General features: G+C 27.3%; 1 protein-coding gene across 2 annotated transcripts; it reads right to left on the bottom strand.

The window, feature by feature from the left end:
- Positions 1-1,109: 1,109 nt before the first annotated feature.
- On the bottom strand, positions 1,110-22,076 carry LOC107442555 (coiled-coil domain-containing protein 149). 2 transcript variants are annotated; one of them, XR_015429375.1, is made up of 13 exons: positions 21,636-22,076; positions 19,911-20,069; positions 19,408-19,464; positions 17,302-17,406; positions 15,179-15,301; positions 13,151-13,323; positions 12,883-12,955; positions 7,783-7,861; positions 6,670-6,814; positions 6,358-6,440; positions 4,415-4,669; positions 1,784-2,537; positions 1,110-1,508 (listed from the first exon to the last, which is right to left on the bottom strand). XR_015429375.1 is itself a non-coding variant. In XM_016056140.4 (12 exons), the coding sequence occupies exons 1-12, from the start codon at positions 21,684-21,686 to the stop codon at positions 2,197-2,199; spliced, it is 1,644 nt and encodes a 547-aa protein (XP_015911626.2). In that variant the 5' UTR covers positions 21,687-22,076; the 3' UTR covers positions 1,576-2,196. The 2 variants fall into 2 exon arrangements, 1 of the variants encoding a protein (XP_015911626.2); XM_016056140.4 differs by lacking the exon at positions 1,110-1,508 and having other exon boundaries at positions 1,576-2,537.
- Positions 22,077-22,195: the final 119 nt, after the last annotated feature.

The following is a 22,195-nucleotide window of genomic DNA, read 5'->3' as shown; positions in this document are numbered from 1 at the left end:
AAAATACTTAAAATATGTCTTTAACATTTAGATGATAACTCTGTATAGTTTGATACAGATCTATATAACATAGAGTCATGGGAATTTATATATATATATATATATATATATATATAATATATATATATATACAATATATATATATACAATATATATATATATATATATACATATATATATATATATATATATATATATATATGTATGTATATATATATATATACAATATATATATATACAATATATATATATATATATATATATATACATATATATATATATATATATATATATATATATATATATATATATATATATATATATATATATATATATATATATATATATGTATGTATGTATGTATGTATATATATATATATATATATATATATATATATATATATATGTATGTATGTATGTATGTATGTATATATATATATATATATATATATATATATATATATATATATATATATATATACATATATATATGAACATGCTGAAAAAAAGTTTACGGCTAGAATCGTTGTGCATAAAAAAAACTACAATTTGCATGCACACTAATACACATTTTAAGAAAAGTATTTATTTATGTAAGAACTTATTTTAAGGCACACCAAAAGGGATTAATAAATTCAAGATAATAATATATGTCTTATTCCAGTGGCTCTTATATTTTTTTTTATTTATTTACTTAGTTTTAGAACCTATCTTTTTTACAATTATATGTAAATGATGGAAGCCTATAACTATATAATGATCATAAATACATATTATGACAATAACTGAAAAAATATCAAAACCTCAATTGCAAGTGAGGTTTAAACCAATTAAAACATGTATTGAAACATATGTTCAATATCAATGACATCATTGCTTTTCATTTCTTAATGTAATTTTAATGAACAAAGATAATGAAACTGTTTTTTGATTTTATCTGACCAATAAATATGGCTTAGAATTTTTAATATTTGTGCTCAAAACATACCTGCCAACTTTTAATCCCTTCGAGGATGATTTTCCTCCGTGGTAGTAGAATGGAATTTAAATTACAATTTTAGGCAGACACATATAATGTATGAGAAGGCTTATACGGACTACCACAACAATATTACATATTAATATAGATGCTTAATTATTCAAAAAAATAGTGGTGGTCAAGAAGATTATAAAATGAAGCTTATAAATGCAAGGAATATATAGAAAGCATACATTTTACTACCACTTTAAATATAAAAATTAAATTTTACGCCAAATGCGTAAAAGTTGGCAGGTATGTCAAAAGCACGTAGTAAGTACAAAATACAATTAAAGAGAACAAAATTGTTTCAAAAATTCAAATTCTAAGCATTAAGTTCAATGATATTTTTAAAAAAATGCAGAATTAACATAGCACTTCTTTTCACAGAAGTCTGAAATACGTACCTGAATACTCAAAGATTTGTTAAAAACACTCTATGAAAACACTATTAAATTTAAATTAATGAGTTACTTATAAAATAATTATCCTGTTATGTCATAATAAGATGCCTGGTGGCTGAGTGGTAGCGCTTAGGGCTCCCGTGCCACAGGTCCTGGGTTCGATCCTCGGGCCGGGCAAGGTCGACACAGACTTTCATCCCTTTAGTGGGTCGATAAATGAGTACCAAGCATGCTTGGGAACTAAACACTGGGTTTGGCTGACCACCTAACCGGAACGTCTGATCCTTCACCCCAGAGCCCAAGGTCAAGAAAACTGAGATGGGCACAGTAGGCCTTGGCCCTCTATGGGCTGTCGCGCCACTGAGTTTAGAGTTTATGTCATAATAAATTGATAGTAATAAATAAATTTAGATAAAAGAGCATAATAAAATACATAATAAAATACATCATTCTAGAAATCTTTTCACAATTGGATAAGATATGAAATAACATGGTTTGAAAATATATAGCATAAGTAAAATGAATTTAAGTACATACTATTTCAAAAACATCATGAGATCATGTATAACATGCTTAAATGCAAATAAATTAATTTCATGAGATATATAAGTTCTGGAAATACATCATGACTAGCTACACACTAAATTGATTTACAAGCAAGAACCAACAAAAATAAATAATTAAACATTGAATAACTTGGTTATTATACAGATCATTAACAATTACTCTTGATTTCTAGGCTATCTTTTCAGTATGAGTTTGACTAATTTCTTGTCAGCAATCGGGATCTATTTTCACACTTTCATTTCTTGCTTTGCGTAGAGGACTTTTCACGACAGTGTCACTTTCAGAATTTTTTTCAATTTCAGAAAATGCATTTTCAACAAATTTCTGTAATTTTAAAGGCAAATCCTCTACATCTAATGACGTCCAATCACGGCGATCACTATTTACAGAATATGAAGGCGTTTTTTTAGTCGCTTTCATGGGGCTGAGGTCAGAGTCACTATGCACATTTTTTGGATCACGACTTGGGGAAAGAGAATCATAACTAAGTTTTGAATCACTGTAGTGGCTACAGCTACTAACACTTTCTTGTCTTTCAAATGCTAACCCTATGAAAAGATATTATTAAAAAAAGCAGGATAAATTTATACTTTTGAAAGGGAATGTAAGGAAAAAGAAATGTTAATAATTCAGTTCATCATAAATAAAATTGAAATTCAAATTAATTAAATTCTTTATAACTCATATAATATTTTAAACTTGATTAAAAACTTCATTAGTTTTAAAAAATATAAAGATGGTAATAAAAGTTAGCATATTTCAAGCGCCCAAAAATAAGCGTCCATTCTCCAAGACTTTACCAGACCTGAATGATGGAAACAAAAGTGATTTAAAACTTAAAATGTAAAGTTACAACTGCAAGAAAGGAAAAACAACACTAGAAAAATTGCGGGAACTAAGAGCGAAACAGAGAAAAAAGGATCATGATCAGATACATGATATATGATCGGATAAAGGATCATGATCGGATATAGGAACATGATCAATATGTCCATTTTTAAGAAAACGATAAATCATCAATTGCAGTCCATTCTTGGAATCTTGGGCATAAACTTGATTTTGACAATACCAAAATTATTTCCAGAGCAGCTCATCTTGATTCTCTAGAATTTCAATTCATTCATATAAACGTCAATAACCCTGTTAACGTCATGAGTTCCTCCCTACCTTTTTATTGCATTGTATGAATGTATTTTGCCCTGATTTATCGCTCTCGGCCACAGCGGTATTCTAGTTTTGTTTTTCAGAAATATTTTTCCTTTTTTTCATGGCAACTCAACGTTTTATGTTTCATATCATTGATTTCTTCATTCATGTCTGGCAATTCTTGAAATAGGTGCTTATTTTTAAACATGAGAAAGGTGTCACCTTTTATTACCATCTTTATACTTTTTGAAGCCAACGAAGTTTTTAACCAAGTTTACCTTTTTGTTTCAGTTTCTAGGGATTATTTACTTAATCCATATATTATAGTGTGATCCTTTTACAACTAGTATCATTTTTTAATGTCAATTTATCCAAAAATCCAATTTTAATTACATTTTCATATTTTTTAATAAAGTAAAAACAATTAAATTTTAAAATTACTTGAGAGATAAAACATTCAATTGAACAAAATCAATTAAAAATAGCAACTGACTTTTCTAAAATCAATATTTTAACACTGATTCTAACCAATATTAATTCAATTTGAATTGAATTAGGCAATTACTTTGAATAGTCTTTAAAATCAGCATTTAAATTAGTGACATGAACAAATTAATTACAATAAACTAGTAACAATGACTTGCATTAATTAGAATTCAACTAGTAGTTGTTTAACTAGTAACGTTTTCATTTTGTGATGCTTATTGTATGCAAATAGTACATAAACTTGTATATACTACTCAAATAGTGAAACCATATATCAATAACACTAGCCATTAATCAAACACTGGAGACCGCTTAATTGCTAGTCAAACACTCAACACTGGAATCATTATGATTCTAACATTAAGTGTTCAACTTGTGACATTCCACTTTTATAAAGCTCTTGTATGTAAATATCTCGTATCTCTAATTATAAAAACTACTCCATTTGTACCATTTAAAGAAAAAGAAAATCTCAGTTTCCCTGGCCACTAGTTGAACCTTTTCAGACTCTAGCCACTAATTAAACTTAACTCTAAGAAATCCTCAAGTCTAGTGTTAAGTGTTTGACCTCCAGCATTCTAGTTGGAGAAGCTTATTAAATGCAAATAAATTGTGTCTCTTCCTATAAACTACTTCATTTGTACCACTTGCAAATAATGACAATATAACAACACATAAAATATATAAACATACTACACACATAGATGCGTATATAAACTAACAACACTAATAACGAAATAATTTACTCATTATTTTTAAATGTTTATGAACTTAAGAAACAAAATTACAGTACCTGATGATGTAAACTCTTTAGTTGGAAGAATGTCTAAATCACTGAAACCAGAATGAGTTCTCATATCTAAAGTTATTTCAGATGGAGAAAACTGGTCGTCGCTTTTCAGACTTTGATCATCGGGAGGGTTTCCGGATATATCTCCCTCCCCTTCAAGAGCTTTTTCAGGACATGGAAGTGTCATGCCAACTGTTTCCTTACCATCTGGAGGCATCTCTATAGATTTCAGTGAATGCAAAAGAAGGGAATATTGATCTATAAAGAAAAAGTCACAATAATTAAATTCAGAACCGTCATTATATAGGCGCAAGGTGACTCTAAAATGCTTGATAGTAATTATGAAAGCTCTTCTTTTTGCAAAAAAATACTGAAGATAGGGATGCTTTTAGGTTAGAGATGAGTTCAAGCTCACTTTTAGAGAACCGAGCCCGAAGAATTTAAATTCAAGCCCACACGAGCCCAAGATACATAAGATAACTTAGAGCACAAGATACATAAGATTACTCAGAGCTTGAGATAGATAGAATTACTTAGAACTATCATAACTTTGAATGGTAATAGATATTAAGTTCATTTTAGATAGTTGTAACATATTATTTCAGTAATTAAATAGAAAGCCTTTGCTCAGCTACTGGCACCACAGTTTTGACACATGTTATCCGAAACCGCCTTCCCGCTGTAGCTATGAATGCTCGCTGACCAATGGTGTGTGTCACATTAACAGCAAGGCACCATCGTGTCCGGAGGGAGTGGGCAGCAGAGCATGTGAACTGGAGGAGAAATGAATGACACAATATTGTTTTCTCTGAAGAGTCCCGTTTTTCTGTTCATCCTGATAACTGGCGTATTTTCATCTGGAGGGAATGTCGCACTAGAAACAATCCTGCGTTTGTTGTATGAAAGTGTAAGATTTGTGCATTTCCATTAATGGGTAAACTGATCTCCATATCATTAAAATGGAACTCTGACTGGTCACTGATATAGAGATGAGATCCTGAGACCTATTGTAGTCCCTTATGATGCAACAACTGGAGATGACTTCATGTTAAAGGGTGACAATTTCAGGTCACATCGTGCTAACTTGGTGAACGATTTCTTTTTGCAGGAAGGAATCATACGGATGGATTGGTCAGCGTGTTCTCCGAACATGAACCCAATCGTGCATGTTTGGGACATTCTAAGCAGACGAATTGTTGAAGGTTTACAACCCCCACAAACTCATCAAAAACTGGAAAGTGCTCTTCTAGAGGAGTGGGACAGAAAACCCCAGCCCCTCATTAATAATCTCATTGACTCAATGCCTCCAAGGTGTTCAACGTTGCCGGCTGTCCAGAGAAACACTTCCTATTAAAAATGATTTTCTTTTAAGTGAAGACCTTTTTTTATTTGTTTTTCTCATATGCACAAATTGTGCTATTTCCTTTCGTACCCAAATGCTCAGTAAAATGCATTTTTTTCTGCCAAACAAATGTCTTTTTTATCTTATATAGCCTACAACATCTGTCGATAGTGTATCAAGCATTCAAACAATTCTCCAGGTGCATGCTCAGCCCAATTACATCAATATCCTTTCATTGTTTTGAGCAGTGTATATACATATGTAATTTCAAATTTGTATCACTATATAACTCCAAGCCCTTTATAGTTATATTTCAACCTTTTTGAGAATTTAATTGAGGTTTTTGTATCATTTATCATAACTGCGTTCCTGCATAACTAACAAGTTTAACTACTTTCTTTAAGAAATTTATTAAAAAATGAACAACATTAGCAATAAGTAAGACTAAAAAAACCTAAATGCAAAACTATAAATGAAGCAATATAAAGATGTAAATAAAGTCTAAATGTAAGCTAACAGTAAAATTATGATTACCAATGATAACACAATAACTATGATAACAAAAAATTCTATGTTTGATAAAATTACATTGATGAATGCTTACTAGAATCAGAATTATGACAGAAACTTGTAACTTCTATTGATTTAATTCGATCTTCCAATTCTGATATCCTGCTTCCAAGAATTCTGAAAAAAAATATATTTATATAACTTGAAGTATAGTTCACATATTTTTCTTCTAAATTGAAAACTACATTTATGCTTTAACATTTCCATTTTTGTAGAACTTTTATTGATTTATTAAGTATCAACTAGCTTAATTTAAAAAACAATTTACATATTATCCAAAAAAATATCTACAGTTTCTAATATTTCTAATCTATGTTAAATTAAAATAGAAATAATAATAAAGTACTTGTTTGCTTTCCGTTGATGCAGTAAAGCCACACTTTTATCGTTTAAATTTTCCAGTAAGGTAATAATAACATTACGAATTTCAGCAGCATTTGAGGACTTGCTAGACACATCTAAGAATGGATTGTTCTGAAGTAATGTTTCAACTAGAAAATATTAATTAAAATAAGTTGTGAAATAAAATAAAATAACAAGTGAATAACTTATCGATAACGGAAAAAAAAGGAAAAAATTAAATATTAAAAAATAACATGAGATGTTATACAGTATACTCTTGATATCTCAAAAACCTTGCTATATCAAAAAAATATTTTTCCCCATGGCATTACATATCCACCTAATGTTAATTTAAATTCCTATGTCAAAGAATTTCTTCTCAAAACCTTGTTATGCCAATTTTTTCTCGAAATAGAAAATAAATTTTTTCTGAAAAATCACAATGTAAGTCTGCAGTAAACTAATTCTTTTCTATTAAATGCATAATTATTTTTGTCTAACTTTTAAAAATAAAATTATCATTGTTGTACTTAGACTTATAGTCAACTATCATTACATACACATTTATTAGTAGTTATTATTATGTTTCATGACTCCACTTTTTAGAGTAATATTTTAGAATATATTTTTCTACTTTTTAGAACATATTTAGCTCTGAACTTGTTACCTCGAAAAGTTGCTACTTCGAAATTTTTATAGCTTCCTTTTAACTTTGAAATATTGAGAGTATACTGTAATTACATTGAAGTATTGTCTCAAGTTATGAATAACAATAATTAAAATAAATTAGGAAACAAAAAATAACAAATGAATAACTTAACTATAACAACAAAAAAGAAATGATAGGTTATTTAATAATAAAATGAGGCACGAATTGAAATTATTCTTAAATAATGTTTCTAATAAAATAAGTAATGAAACAACATTAATTAATCTACATCAAATAAATTGGAAACAATTTATACATGAATTCTAAGTAAAATAACAAATGTTAAAAATAATAAATTCAAGTGGAGTGAGTTACTTACTTCTAAAATCTGTAACGAAATAATTAAAAAATCAAAAAAAATGCGATTAAATATGCAATGTTAAGGAAATTCTATTCTAAAAAGTATACCTTGTTTAGCAGTTATTGTAAGCCCTGCCATTATGGAATTTCTCATTCCACCTTTTACTCTTTTTTTCTCGAGCAAAAGCTACAAAAAAAGGTTAAAAAAAACATTAAAGTCAGTTAGTCAGTCTGGTATTTCTAATGAATAACATACATCATTCTCAAAATACAGTCAGACTTCTATTAAACAAACTTCCATTTTGCGAATTTTTGTATTTTACGATATTTTTCGAGGAACCAAGAACATTTTGAAAATTTCTTCGTAAAATAACTTCCAAATATCAAAGTGAATTTTCTATTTTACACACTTTTCTTTGAGATCCACTTTCCTTATTTCACAAAATATATTAGTACATTTCAAACTTGTTAACATATTTTAAGGGGGAAATGACCTTGAATTAATTTCTGAAATTAATTAACTTTTAGAGAAAGCAGTATAATCCCTTTCCCTTTTTGTTTGAATTTCAAACGAAAAACCCTGACAAAATTAACAGATTTTATCAGTAATAATTAAACTTAAGGATGCATGTGGTAATGTATGTTTAAAATTACTTTTATAATAAATGCAGCTATAGTTCTATACATAAATTTAGCTTTTTAAAGTTGAAAATGCATGTAGCATGATCGTGTTGCACTGGATAATGTTTTGCTCTATGTTTGCTTTCCATGCAGATTTCCTTTATGGTAAAGATTTATAAAATAAATAGTAGATACTAGTTTACAAGATAAAGGTGTGTCAAATTCTATCTTAATTATGTCTAGTGTTTATGAATTTAAAACTTGTTATGCATTGTTTAAGTATTTCAAAAGGGGTTTTTCTATTAACGAATTTTCCACATAATGAACTTATTATCGGAATTTAGCGACTTCGTCAAATAGATGTCTAACTGTAATTTCAAAATGATAATGGTCTATACAATATTTGTCACAGTTTATCAGATTTTAATGCAAGCTGAAAATACTAAATGATAAGTATATTAATATTTTATGAATAATCTAAGTTTTAAAAAAATTCTTTTTTTTCTTTGCAATTGTTTAAGATGTAGAAATGTCTATATTTTGAAATTACTATTAAAACTATTGATTAATGCTTCCCTGAAACATTTCAAATCATATGCCTTTTATGACTTAAAAATTATATTTAGTTGCCATCTACCTTTTAGGAAGCAAATTAACATAACAAAGAACAAAAAATAAATAAAGCAAATGAAAAATGAAGTCTGAGTTTCTTCAACTGAATAAAGTTAATTTTCTTAAAATAAATGCATAGCTTTAACACCAACATTCATACCCTTAACCATGATCTCTTGAACTTGGTAGCATTGTTTTAATTATTATAAATCATTATAATGAAATCATTTTAAAATTATTTTTGCACAACTTCAAACAAATTGCAATTGAAAATTAATTGAAAAATTTCTATATAAATATCATGAAAATATTTTATATGCAACCAAAATTTTACAATTTAAAAATTATTTCATAGAAACATCAATAAGAGCAGATAGAAAGCAGATAACACTAAAAATATTTCTGAAGTATAAATTAGACCATTTAAGATGTGTGAGAACTTCACTAAATATTGGCAATAAGTATAATTTGATTATTATAAATAGAGATGTGGGAAGGAAACCTTTCTGCATAAAATTTCCCAAAAAGGAAAATTCTTATTTTGAGATTAATCTAGTAAAGGAACGCGCAGGCACAGAATCTTCACTTAGAAATAGCAATTCTGATTTATTTAACCTTATGCTCTCCAATTCTGAGAGTGACCCATAAAGTTAGGACATGACCACTGTATAATCTTGTTATTTGCACTATTAGAAAAGTGTTAGCAGAAAAATTGTGATCAAAATTGTATTAAACTTAGTTTGTTACCACAAATTCTTAACTGTATAAATTGACAATATCACATTTTTAGCTTTTCATCAAAAGTGTCTGCATCATTAATAAAAAAAAATTCCACTTTATTTTTCGTAGAGAAATATGCAGTTACTTTAGAACACATTATGTTTTCATTCAGATATTTGTTGATAAATTTTTTAAATAAAATAATTTGACTAATATTCATTTTACTTATTTTTTGTTGAGAAATATGCAGTTATTTTAATACGTTTTTTGTTTTCATTTTAGATATTCATAGATCAATTTAGTAAATTCATGGATTCAGTTGTCCAATATATTTTTTAAATGATTACTGAAACATTAAGTGTGCACAACAGTTAGAAAGAGAATTATTACATTTCAACTTCCCTGGTTTAAACAAGATTAAAATTTTTAAATCACAATTCCAATGCGTTGTTGGGCAATTCCATATGTGACGGAATGACATTTTGACTTGCATGATGACAATTAATTGAAGTTTCTATGCATCTAATTTCAAATAAACATTATTTTTTCTCATGTATATCATTATTATTGGTATAATGTGATTCATAAACTAAAAAAAACGAATTTTGTATTTTTTTAATTTTTAATTTTATGAACTTTTTACTTGTGTGACGGAATGACATTTTGGCAACCAAGCTTTCGGCATGCCGCTTAGAACTGGTAGTTTCTGTGAATTTTGCAACTATTACTTTCCTGAACTATTTTTTACTTTTAGTATAATGTGTAAGCAATGTAAATTGTGAATTTGGAAAATTAGCCTCAGGTTGGCTAGCAGTTATTAACATCTATTTGCTGTGACGGAATGACCGTGACGGAATGACAAAAAGTTTAGTGGAAGAAAGTCTTCATTTAAAAAATGTTTTATTAATATGTAAATGATAAACAGAATGTAACAGATAAACAGAATTAATATTTACGTAAGAATCAGTTAAAATTTCAACAATTTGAAAATTAGGTTGTCTCAGAAGAGGTTTTATATCTAACTTGCCAATGTCACATCTTATCTTCGTTCTCAGGAAATTTATGCATAAATCAATTTTTGTCCCATGTTCTTTAAATACTTTAACATCTAAATCGTCTTTGTTTATCAAAGTAATTTGCGCTGCATATAAATGTGCCTTCTTTTTTTTTCGCAGTATGGGACAATGATTAAAGAGCCGACCGCATACTCCTCAATCATATTTTCCATTTCCTCTTCAAAACAGTGGCTTTTCAAATCATACACTTGGTTTTGGTTAAAATTAGAAAGCATTCCAATTTTGATGATTCGCTTCTCAACTACATGAGCATCTAGTGCAGGTCTCTTGTTCCTGGCAATGCTAATGTAGCAAGTGTCTAGCTGAAGTCATTCTCTTTTGCCCTCTCTTAAATAGAATAGCTGGACATAAACAAAACTTCAACGATTTGTTGCTTCGACTTTATGAAATCATAAAATTCTTTTACATATTATGTGCCATTTTACAGCAGCCAACATCTTGTTTGGCCTTTTAGAACAACATCACAATTACATGGTATTTATAGGTGCATGTGCTGTGAGGTATTAATGAAATACACTTAACAAAAATGAGAATAAGAACAAAAATAAGATAAGACACACTTTACATCAATATATGCTTCTTTATGAAAAGCCTCTTTTAAGGCCATAAGTATATATTGCATCTGCACTCTTCGTTACTCTGTCAGAGTTTGTATTATGACTGAATCCTTCATACTTGGGGGCTTGTAACTAACATCTTGACAGTAAAATTTTTTTAACCAAATTAAACAGTTCATCAACATTACTTTTTCAACATTACATTACTTTTCTTTTGAGTTCGATGTTAAATACTTCTCACATAAAGACTGAATTAATTTTTTTACCTCTATTGGTGATTTTGGAAGTGAGTGTACAATTTTTTTTATGGTGAGTGTACATTTTTTTTTATGGCTTTACCAAGACTCTGCAGAAATTTGTATAGGGAATTTAAATTATTTGTATGTGAAGAGATTGGTAGAATTTGATTTTTTCTTTGTTTACACAATCTCTGCACAACAGCGTTTGCACTTCTGAGTTTTTTAAGTCCAACTTTTGTCGCGGAAGCTTTCTTCTCTGCCTTTCTTTCTCTGTTTTTTTTCTTCATCATATCATGGGGATCTTGGTCTTTTTCAACATTTTATCTGTCTTTCAACAGCTGTTTTAGCCATTAGGTTAATTGAAAAAAAAATAATTCCCTAGTTTTTGACTAAGCTTCTCAAGGACTCGTTTTGTCATTCCATCGCCGAAGATGTGTCATTCCGTCACGCTAATTATTGGAAGTTAATAATCAAATGCATAGAATTTTACAATTTCTCATTGATTCTTATGCCACATCAGCTTTATATTCCAAAATATGCACATTTTCATTCAAAAACGCAGTTGCCATTTAAAAAAATATACTAAAACATGTGACGGAATGACACAAAAAAAAAGTTACTTTTATTTAATATATTAAACTTAAAATGACTTAAAGGCTATGTTTTAAATATTTAAATTTTGTACTATATGCATATTTTTATCTAAATATTGCAAAAGAAAGATATATTTCTTTTATTTTATAAGTATTTTTCAAGAAAACAATTTGAGCACAAATGTGAAGAATTCACTTGTCAGCCATGTGATTACTTTAGAATGCTGTCAGATTCAAAAAACTTAAAATTATCAAAAATTAAACAGTAATATGTAGACTTTGGCTATTTTTGAACATATTTTTAAAATTAAAATATGCAATTCATAAAAAAAAAAATTTCACTTAAAAGTTGACACTTTCGTGGAATTGCCCTGTTAATATTTTTTTCCTTGTTAAGAGAAGAAAACTCAAATGGGCATCATATTAAAAGCTGATGAAAATTACTCCAGTTTTGTTTACTTGTTGCCTCCAATCTATGAATGATAGTTAATTTTTACAATACCTTATTAATCAAATGGCTTAGGAAGTTTACAGAAAATTTCCCAAGAAATTTTATGTTTCGAAATTTTCCCGAAACCCCACATCTTTAATTGTAAATGTATTTGCAGATTTCATACAAAATTATCAATCAAAAGTTTAAATTTTCGGTTTTTTAGTTAAGATGGTGTTATGTTATGAGTATGTGGTTCCCATCATACCATAAGTAATAATAACACAATTTAGACAAACACAATCCTCTAAAGTGGAAATAAACTTTAAAAATGAGTTAGGAAAAAGTAACTATGCTTACTTTGCATTTTTCAAGAGCAGCAGAAGTAACTGTCTTTTCTTCTTCAACTTGTTTTATCCTTTCTATTAAGTATCTGCAAGTTAAAAAAATTAAAAAAAGAATAAAATTATTGCTAATAAACAGAAATAATAAATTAGATTACTTTCTGACGTAAAAATGCTAGTAAAATCAAGATTTTGAAAATTTTTCCAATTATTTTCCTTAATAAGCATAATTTAATGCACAATTTTTAATTTATCATAGAATATAAAGAAGGTTTGAATTTTACCTGTTTTCCATTAATACACCGTCAATATCAATGGGTCTTTTTTGATCACCTCTTAAAACATAATTCATCTGTTGATTTAACCTTTCAAATTTATGTCGATATTGATCTCTAGCTGTAACCAATTCTTCTTTTTCATCAAACACTGATTCTAGATCTTGAGTTAGTTGTAAACACTAAACAAAGAAATAATGTGAAAAATCAATATTTTAAATGAAACTAGGCATGGTTTTAATAAACACTTTTTACAAAATGCTAGAATAACTCATTTAAAACATAATTTATTTCAAATATAAAAAGTATTAATACTTCTTATGCCTATCAAAATTTTTATAGGCATTTGAAGAACGAATAATAATAAAAAGTTAAACCACAATCAGTTTTATTGTTTTCGGTCTGTTTTGATTTAATGAAAATTGGAGTGAAAGAAGAGAACAGCACTTAAAATATTAGTTTATCAATAATGAAATTTGTAGGAAAGAAAGGCAATGTTGTTTGATAATTTTTACAACTGTAAGAAAATATTCAATTCAACAAAGTATGCACCCATATTGTCCATACAATTTTGCCATTTAAACTGCATGTTGTTCTGGTGCTACATAACCTTGGCAGACGAGAGTTGAAGAATTCCTAAAAGTCCAGTTTTGCAACATTTTCTGAATTTAATTGATTCTTATTTTTAACAAAAAAGCTCACCAAATTGAAAGTGAAGTGAAAATTATAAGGGAGTCTGGTTAGTCTGGTTACTAGCATAAAATTTGATAAACTGATTTAATACTATCTGTTGAGTAAGAAACATTAGAGCCAAATACAACGTTAATGTTTCACATAGTTTGCAATGCTGCAAGATCAGTGTAAGAACCCATTCTTTGTAAGAACTTTCAAGCATTCCATTTTCACCAGTTTTTTTTACTTTTTAGAGCCTTCAATGATTTTCTTAAGCAGATGGTAACTTCCCAATAAAGAAGAGGTAAAATAAAGATAAAGAATTAATCCAATGTCAAATAATAAGCCTGGGGTCTGCCTAGGTTTTTCTGAGAGGTACCTATTTAGTGAAAATTTATACATAATTTGTGAAAATTAAAAATCATTTTAAAAAATCAACACAAAAATATAGTTAAAACATGGATTTATCATTTCTTACGATACACAATAATGAAATTTTTAAGAAAAAGCATTTTGTGAAACTATCGTTTTCCGAAAGTTGAATTTGTGAAGGTACCGCTAAACGGTAGTAAATTTGGCTAGGACAGACCCCAGTAAGCTGATAAAATTGATAATATTATTAACGAAAATTTTTACCCTTGACGACCTAATAAAGAGATGGAAAGTGCATATATGATGTAGGATCAAACTTTTAGGAGTAGACTTATCGACAAGTGACTGTCATCACTTCAAAAATTTAGTAATAAGTCTTTATTTCCAAAAAGAATCTATATCATTTTATGAATTTCCTTTACTGTACATTATTAGCATTTATAAATATTTGAAAGTAGAAATAATAATATAATAATCAATTAAATTAATTATCTATCTACTCATATTTAAAATATTATACTTAGCAGTTAAGCTATTATATCTATCAGTTAAACCATTATTAATATTATACCAATATGATATAATTATAGCAACTAAAAATAAAAAGTAATTTCATATTTATTTCATTATATTTCATTAATCTAACTCTACATATAAAAAAAAGTCACATAATAGTAATCAAGTTAATTTAGATTAGAGTACTAAATTCTGCATAATAAAATATATTTTATTTTTATTACTTTTTGCACCAAATTAATATTCAAACTTAGAAACTGGGTTACAGACATAAGTTATTAGCATATATTTTTTGTAAAAAATATTGCATCATACAATTTAATACAAAATAGTAACACATAGAATTAAAATTTTGAAACATTTAACATTTGAATAACATAACAAATAGTTATAAAAAATAGTTATAAAAAATAGTTATAAAAAGAGAGATAAAATAGTTCAAAAACAATTTGAATAAATAAGTCATGATAGTGTTACCTTTAACTTTTGGATTTCCAGTTGGGTTACCAATGCCTCTTTTTCAGAGAAAGGCACAAATTCTGATGACCAAAACTCATTACCAGAATCTGAAGATAGTTTTGTAATTTCCTCCCGTAAAATCTACAAAAGATCAAAAACTGATTTTAATTTACTTAACTCCAATGAAATAATTCTTAATTAAAAACTAAAAAGTAATATGCATTGAATAAAAAAAATTTAATTTATTAAATATTTGCATTCAAGCAGTGAGAATTTTACTGCAAGTTACCTGCTATAAGGAAATGAAAGCTTTTCTCCCCTTAGAAAAGTAATAGAAAACACATTCATGCGCAGAAATTATTATCTTTAGATAATGGCATAAATAAAATGCATTGAATTTATTAAGATAAAGAAAGTTTTACATTGTTATGTCAACAATAACTCAATAAAGAACAACTCAAAAAAGTAACTAACCATAAACTTAAATAAATGTAGTACAGATAACATTTACGTATTCATTGAAAAATATAGGCTGATTATGTAATATACAGGGGTGATTGTGAGCCCAAGTCAAAATTCAGGAAAATTTCTTGAGTTACACATACCTATACCATTTACACATACCTATGATGACCTGGAGAAGTAAATAAACATTACAAATATGTCTTTCTTTGTTTATTTGTAAATATGTTTATGATAATAATAACTATTTACGGATAAAAAAATATTAATCATGAATATAATTTTATAAAGTATCTGGCTCTCTCTTACAAACAAATAAACTGTGTTTTTAAGTTCCACCTTTGAAAATTTGATTTCCGGAAATTCTGTGATCAATAATTTTTTTAAAAGTCTGGACCTTCGATCTCCGGAAACTTCCAGATCACTGTCAGCGAAAAATCCGGAAATCCAGATTTTTTTCAGGAGCCCTGAATATATAAAATTAAAAAACATAATGCTAACAAAAGGTTTCAAACAAAAACATTCAGAAAAAAGCCTAATGAAAAATATAAATACTAGAAATATTAGCAAAAAAATTTCCTGCCTCTAAAAAAGTTCTGTTTGCTAAAATATTTTTCCTTTTATTGTTCAACTTGGTGTTTATCATTTAAAGCTAAGGAAAACATAGAATAATTATATTAATTGACTGATGTTTGAAAATTGCTGATCTGTTCTTAAATCTAAAATTACCATTGGTGTGTAACAAATGTAATTTAAGACCAAAGTTCATTCGAACTTAAATATTAACATTATATTTTAACAATAAATTTCATTTTTTTTATCACTGGATGTAATTTTAAAATTTCTTGTTTCTGAATACTACTACTTCTTGTACTATTTCTGATTTTTTTTACAAAATAATAGTCAATCTTTCATCACTTATTATAATGAATAAATATTACTTGATGAAATATTTATTACATAAAAAAAATGATTCCTTAAATTACCACATAATTAGTAATTACACATTTACCAATAATCATTAAATTTACCATTTATATTTTCCCATTAAATTTTCAATATCACTAACTAAAACAATTTTTTTTAAAAAAATTTAACCTTTTAATTAAGATATGAAAAACATAGACCTATGAGAAGGAAATCAAAAATTTAAGCATTTTCGCATGAGCCCAATTAGGATTAAGGAGCAATAGAGGTTAAAGCTAAAGAAACAATTTTGTGAACAACAGCATAATTATGGCAAAGTGGTCAAACCACCCACCAGCCGCTTTTACTTCCAATATAGAATAAACTATCAAAAATAAAGTCAAGATTTAATCAAGTTTAAAGTAAACAATAAGTCTAATCTAATTAAAACTAAAATGTAAGTATCTGAAAAAAAAAGGATTTAAATAAAATTGAAACTCAATTAAAAATTCATAACTGAATCAAGAATATAATAAAACGAAATTTAAATTTATGTTAAAAATTCTGATAACTATATCAGATAACTGAAATAAAATACAATCAATATTAAAAATTCCATATTTCCAACAATAAAATGCATGACACATGTTCATATTTTTGATTTAAAAAAGTATAACTTCAAAGTACATAATAATTATTTCAGAAAAGAGCTTTACTATACAGATTATTCAGAAATAAATGTTTACAAAATAAAAACTAATAAATTTGCAAACCTTAACATCCCCCTGTGTATCGTCCAATCTCTGTCTTAAATCTTCATTTTTATACCTCAGAATTTTGTTTTGCTCTTTCAATTCACATAACAACTGCGCTAAGCTCTTAAATAAAAGCAAATAAAAAGAAATTAAAAATGAGGCTCATAAAACTACACATAACAAATATCTAAATTTTTTTATTAATAAATTATTTTTAAAAAAACTTTTGTAATGAAACGCACTTTTAATAATTTTTTTATAAAAATGCACTTTTATTTCAAATAAAATTAGAATACACGAAAAGTAAACAAATAATATAAAGTTTTCAAAGTCGTAAATAAAAGTTTTGATTCCGAAAAGCTAACAATATGAATTAAGAGCAGAAGTGACATTTTAGTAAATCATTGAAAAATTAAACTAAACAATCGATTAGAGCTCTTTGAAATTATAAAGTAACACAATGGAAATAAATAACATTCTGAGTTTAAATACATCGAAAGAGAGTTCATATAACAATCAGGAGATTGAGTAATCACTCAAATAAATTTATTTTAAAAGAATAAAAAAAAAAATACCTGTGACAAACACTTTAAAGGGAAAAAAGCAGAGTTTTTTTAAACTTAACTAGACACACCTCCCAATGGAATAATAAACAATAAACTTGCACAGTGTATTGCTAAAATTTTATAGAGACCAATACAAATCCAAAATAAAGAAATCATAATATAAAAATTTTAAGCAATACTGAAATTTTCAATGACTTCTTTGAACTTTCTTTCAAACAATCATTAATTTCGATGAAAAAATATGATTTATTATCAGAACATCTGATAAATCTATAATAAATATGATTCTGGATAATGATAAGATATATTTGTTGTACTTAATTAAACTTAGCTGTTTCTTTCTGCTAACAAGGCTTATAAAAAAATCATTTTTGGCACTTATTAGTTCAGATAGGGTAAAATTAAGTGATAAAATTTCAATTAATTCTTACTTGCTAATATGAAAGAAACAGAGAGAAAAATTAATATTTTAAGATTCTATAAGTTATTGAAAATTGATTATGAATAATTGATTAACTAATATCTTTATTAAAAAATATATCAAAAAGTATTGAAGAAATTTTAAGTTAAAAAAGCAAATTCAAAATTTAAAAAAATCTTATCATACACAGCACTTTAATTTTAAAAAAATTTTGCAGATACAAAAGAAAACTAATGTGTCTTGATTTGTTTTTTAACTATAATTAGAATAATATCTCTCGCTTAAATGTCCTCTCAAAGTGTTTACCTTCTTTAAATAAATATAAAATTAACAACCACAAAGAATTAAAGTCATACTTATTCCTTTCATTTTGTTTTATTTCTTCATTTTTTATAGCATCCTAAACTAAACAGCACTACATTAAGCAGTATTTACAATCATTAGAATATTTTTTTAACCTAAGCGAGGAGACTCGGAGATCCCCTAAGCTTGCCAAGGCGAAAATGCAAACTGCACACCACCTGGGAGATGAAACAACAGTAGGTAAACAAACAGTGTGAAAATCCAACGGACCTCATTCCTTAGAAGGATCTAGGAGACATGTTTTCCTCTTAAGTATATAATATTATTGGGTTTTTTACTTTGATTTTAGAATATCACATCCACTTCCTATTCTAAACAAAAATTAACAAAACCTATCCCTAAATATATTAAAATTTAAAATGCACTATGATAAAGTTATTTTTTGAATTTTTTTCTCCAAAATAGTTAAAACTAAAAATTTTGATATTGTTTATTCAGGTTGCAGCTATGTATCAATATTATTAATATTGAACTGGACAATCTTTAGTATGTACCTGTCCTTAATGTAGTATCAATCGATATTCAGCAAATACTATAAACATTTACGTACAAAGAAGGATAAACAAATGTTTCTAATTACGGTTCTGAGTAGACAAAGTTTAAAAAGCTTTAATGTATGTAATTTAGTTTTTCTTATGTTGAATAATTTTTCTATTACAGTTTAGTTTGAAATTTAACCTTTTACTTTCAAAATAATAATAAATAAATAAAAACAATTAAATCTTACAAAAGGAATCAATAAAGCATCTATGCTAAAATAAATGTTGTTATTACCTTTTGTTTCTCACATTTCAATCCATCTACATCATACACTTCCATTAAAGAAGGACCCTACAAAACATTTAACAAATTAAAAGATAAATAAATATGTCAATAGAAAAATAATTTTGCTCAAACTGACAGTAATATTCTGCCATAATATGTAACACTTATCATATCTTATTAATATTGATAAGGGCATATTATGCAGATAAAGAACACCCTATTAAGAGTCTTACATGTTCAAAAGCAACATACCCTTCTCATTTCATTAATGTACTCACATCTTTATTATAGTATTAAAATCAAAATATTTATTTTAACATAAAGCTATATAATGATGTATAGTTAGTTATCTAACATTAGATTTAATTTTGGATGATTTTTACACTATTTTTAAAATTTGAGTCCTTTACTCTTTCAATCCTTGAGCCCTTATGATATGATGACAAATTTAAGCATATAAAACAAAATATAATTCAGTTATAATGTAGAATAAAGTAAAACTTCGGACTTACCCATCCTTCTATCCTTCTTTTTAAAGCATTGTATCGATCTCTTATTTGATCAGCCATCAATTTATATTGGTCTCTTTCAGATCGACATTTTTCTAATTCCTGGCTTAATATTAATAGAGAATCTGTTTTGCATTCCAGTTTGCACTTTAACGTGTTAAACTATAAAATGATAAACAAAATCAATATCAAACATATCATTTTAATGAAATCATATTTCATATGAAACACATTGTTTCAACTATTGAACAAATAGTTTCAAGCATAATATGCAAAACTAAAATCCTATTAAATATGAGAAATTTGTAAAATTTTACTTAATATTAATAGAATGTGTTTTATATGCAAGTTTACACTTACAAGTTTAAATTAACAAATAATTAAAGTAGTACATATTATTTCAATAAAATTCTTCATTTAAAAAAAAACATATAATTTTAACTATTAGTAGGGACATAACATAAAATACAATACCAAAATCATACTAAATATCCAAAATTCATAATATCTTGCTTAATATTAACAGAGTCTGTTTTCTATTCCAGTTCAATGTATTATTTTAGTAAAATTTATTCTCAATGTAAAAGACTGCATTTCGATAATTAAATACATAGGTTTAGGTATAACATGTAACAAAAAAATCATGCTAATAATCATGATAATCTACAAATAAATCTTAGACCTACAAATCAATACAGAGGTTTCGGTTCTTGGGATGATATTCATCCATGATCAATCAGATACGCAAATAATAATGAATATACAAATATTTATTTTTTTTCATACTAATGGTGATATATCATTTGTAGTTAGCATTAAAAGTAATTTACTCTACAATGAATTATATCTCCTCCACAGGCCTTCCTCTCCTTTATTAGCAAATTCAAACATTTATTAAAAACAAACAAATAATATTTTTTTCTCAGTAAACTCTAACAACAAAAAATGCCTTTTTCTGCTTTATTAGCAGATTAAACATTTATTTAAAACAAGCAAATCATATTTTGCACTAAATATATTATAGTCCCGCAGTGGACTGATCGTTAAGACACGGTTCCCAGCAGATTACCGAAGTCAAGCATCACTGGCTACGGTCAGTGTGCGGGTGGGTGACCACTTGGATACTGCGTAAGGTGACATCTTTGGTGACTTCTGCGTAAGGACCGAGGGTGTGCGGTATTGGTCCTCGTTAAACTGTACTACCGTAAAGTGCTCGACTTCGCGCGCAGGTCGCCGGGCTACCGAAGCGGGGATGCCATCCCTTCCGCAGAGGATCAAAATTGTGATGGCATGTCTTCGGATCATCCTCCGGGATGTTTCCCAGACCGTCGCCAATAGCCCATTGTGCAGATCTAGTGCGACGTAAAGTAACAACAACAACAACAATATATTATAACAGCTTCAAATGACTGTCTACAAATGACAATCTTTCCTTTATTAGTAGATTTAAATATTTATTACAAAAATCTTAAAGCACCAATAAATGTCCATGTGTTTTACACTAGTTTTAATTCTTATAAAAAAGTCAAAGTTGCAACCACAATCATTTTCTAATAATATTTTGACTTGTGTTTAATGACATCAAGATTGACTAAAATTGATAACGTTAAGAAAACATGACTCGCATAGATTTATATTTAAAAAATATGAAGTAAATATTTAAATATATAACGTTCTTCTTGCTAAAAAAAGCTAGTATACATTGCATTTTCTTTTTTTTAATCTTACCTCAGCCAAAAGAGACAAATAGTCTTCTTCAAGTTTCTGAAATTTCGACATGATGTTCCAAGACAACAAATTTATAAATTAGATAATGAAAAAATCATTATATTCAGTCATATTGCTGATAATAATTTTTATTCAAAATTACATTAGAGAACACTTAGCTCAATACATCTTATTCAAATAAAAATCTCCTCTGGCATTAAAAATAATTTTAAAATTGATCAATAAAAATAAATGCGCAAAATAATACAGCGAAATAAGGAATAATATATAAGTTAGTATAGTTTTGAGAAAGAGCTTATGTTGTCTATACACAAATATATTTTTAATGGAAAATAAAAATCTGAAAATCAAGGATTTTAACCAGCTGTTGCTTTTTTTGTCTGTTTATTTGGATATTAGGTTTCCGGCGTATTCCTTCTTCCGGTTGCAATAAGTTGCCACTCAAATTTAATTCTTGCTCAAAATAGAATTTTAATAAAACGCACTGTCTTGGCTGACCGCCCTCTTATAACCCTAAACTTTGGCGATCTGGTGAAATGGGTGATTGCCAAACGAAATCT

The sequence above is a fragment of the Parasteatoda tepidariorum genome, chromosome 9 (genome assembly GCF_982258835.1).
Source record: "Parasteatoda tepidariorum strain Cologne lab strain chromosome 9, Ptep-v5.0, whole genome shotgun sequence".
NCBI classification, from domain to species: Eukaryota; Metazoa; Arthropoda; class Arachnida; order Araneae; family Theridiidae; genus Parasteatoda; species Parasteatoda tepidariorum.
The sequence above is the reverse complement of the archived record's forward strand: the minus strand, read 5'-3'. Positions and strand labels throughout refer to the sequence as shown.

Bases quoted from the DNA above. Each gene is read 5' to 3' on its own strand.
- LOC107442555 (XM_016056140.4), bottom strand. From the start codon at position 21,686: ATGTCGAAATTTCAGAAACTTGAAGAAGACTATTTGTCTCTTTTGGCT. The intron at 4,670-6,357 runs GTAAGCATTCAT...TTTTCTTTATAG, and splicing joins CTGTCATAATTCTGATTCTA to ATCAATATTCCCTTCTTTTG. The intron at 2,538-4,414 runs GTACTGTAATTT...ATCTTTTCATAG, and splicing joins TAAAGAGTTTACATCATCAG to GGTTAGCATTTGAAAGACAA.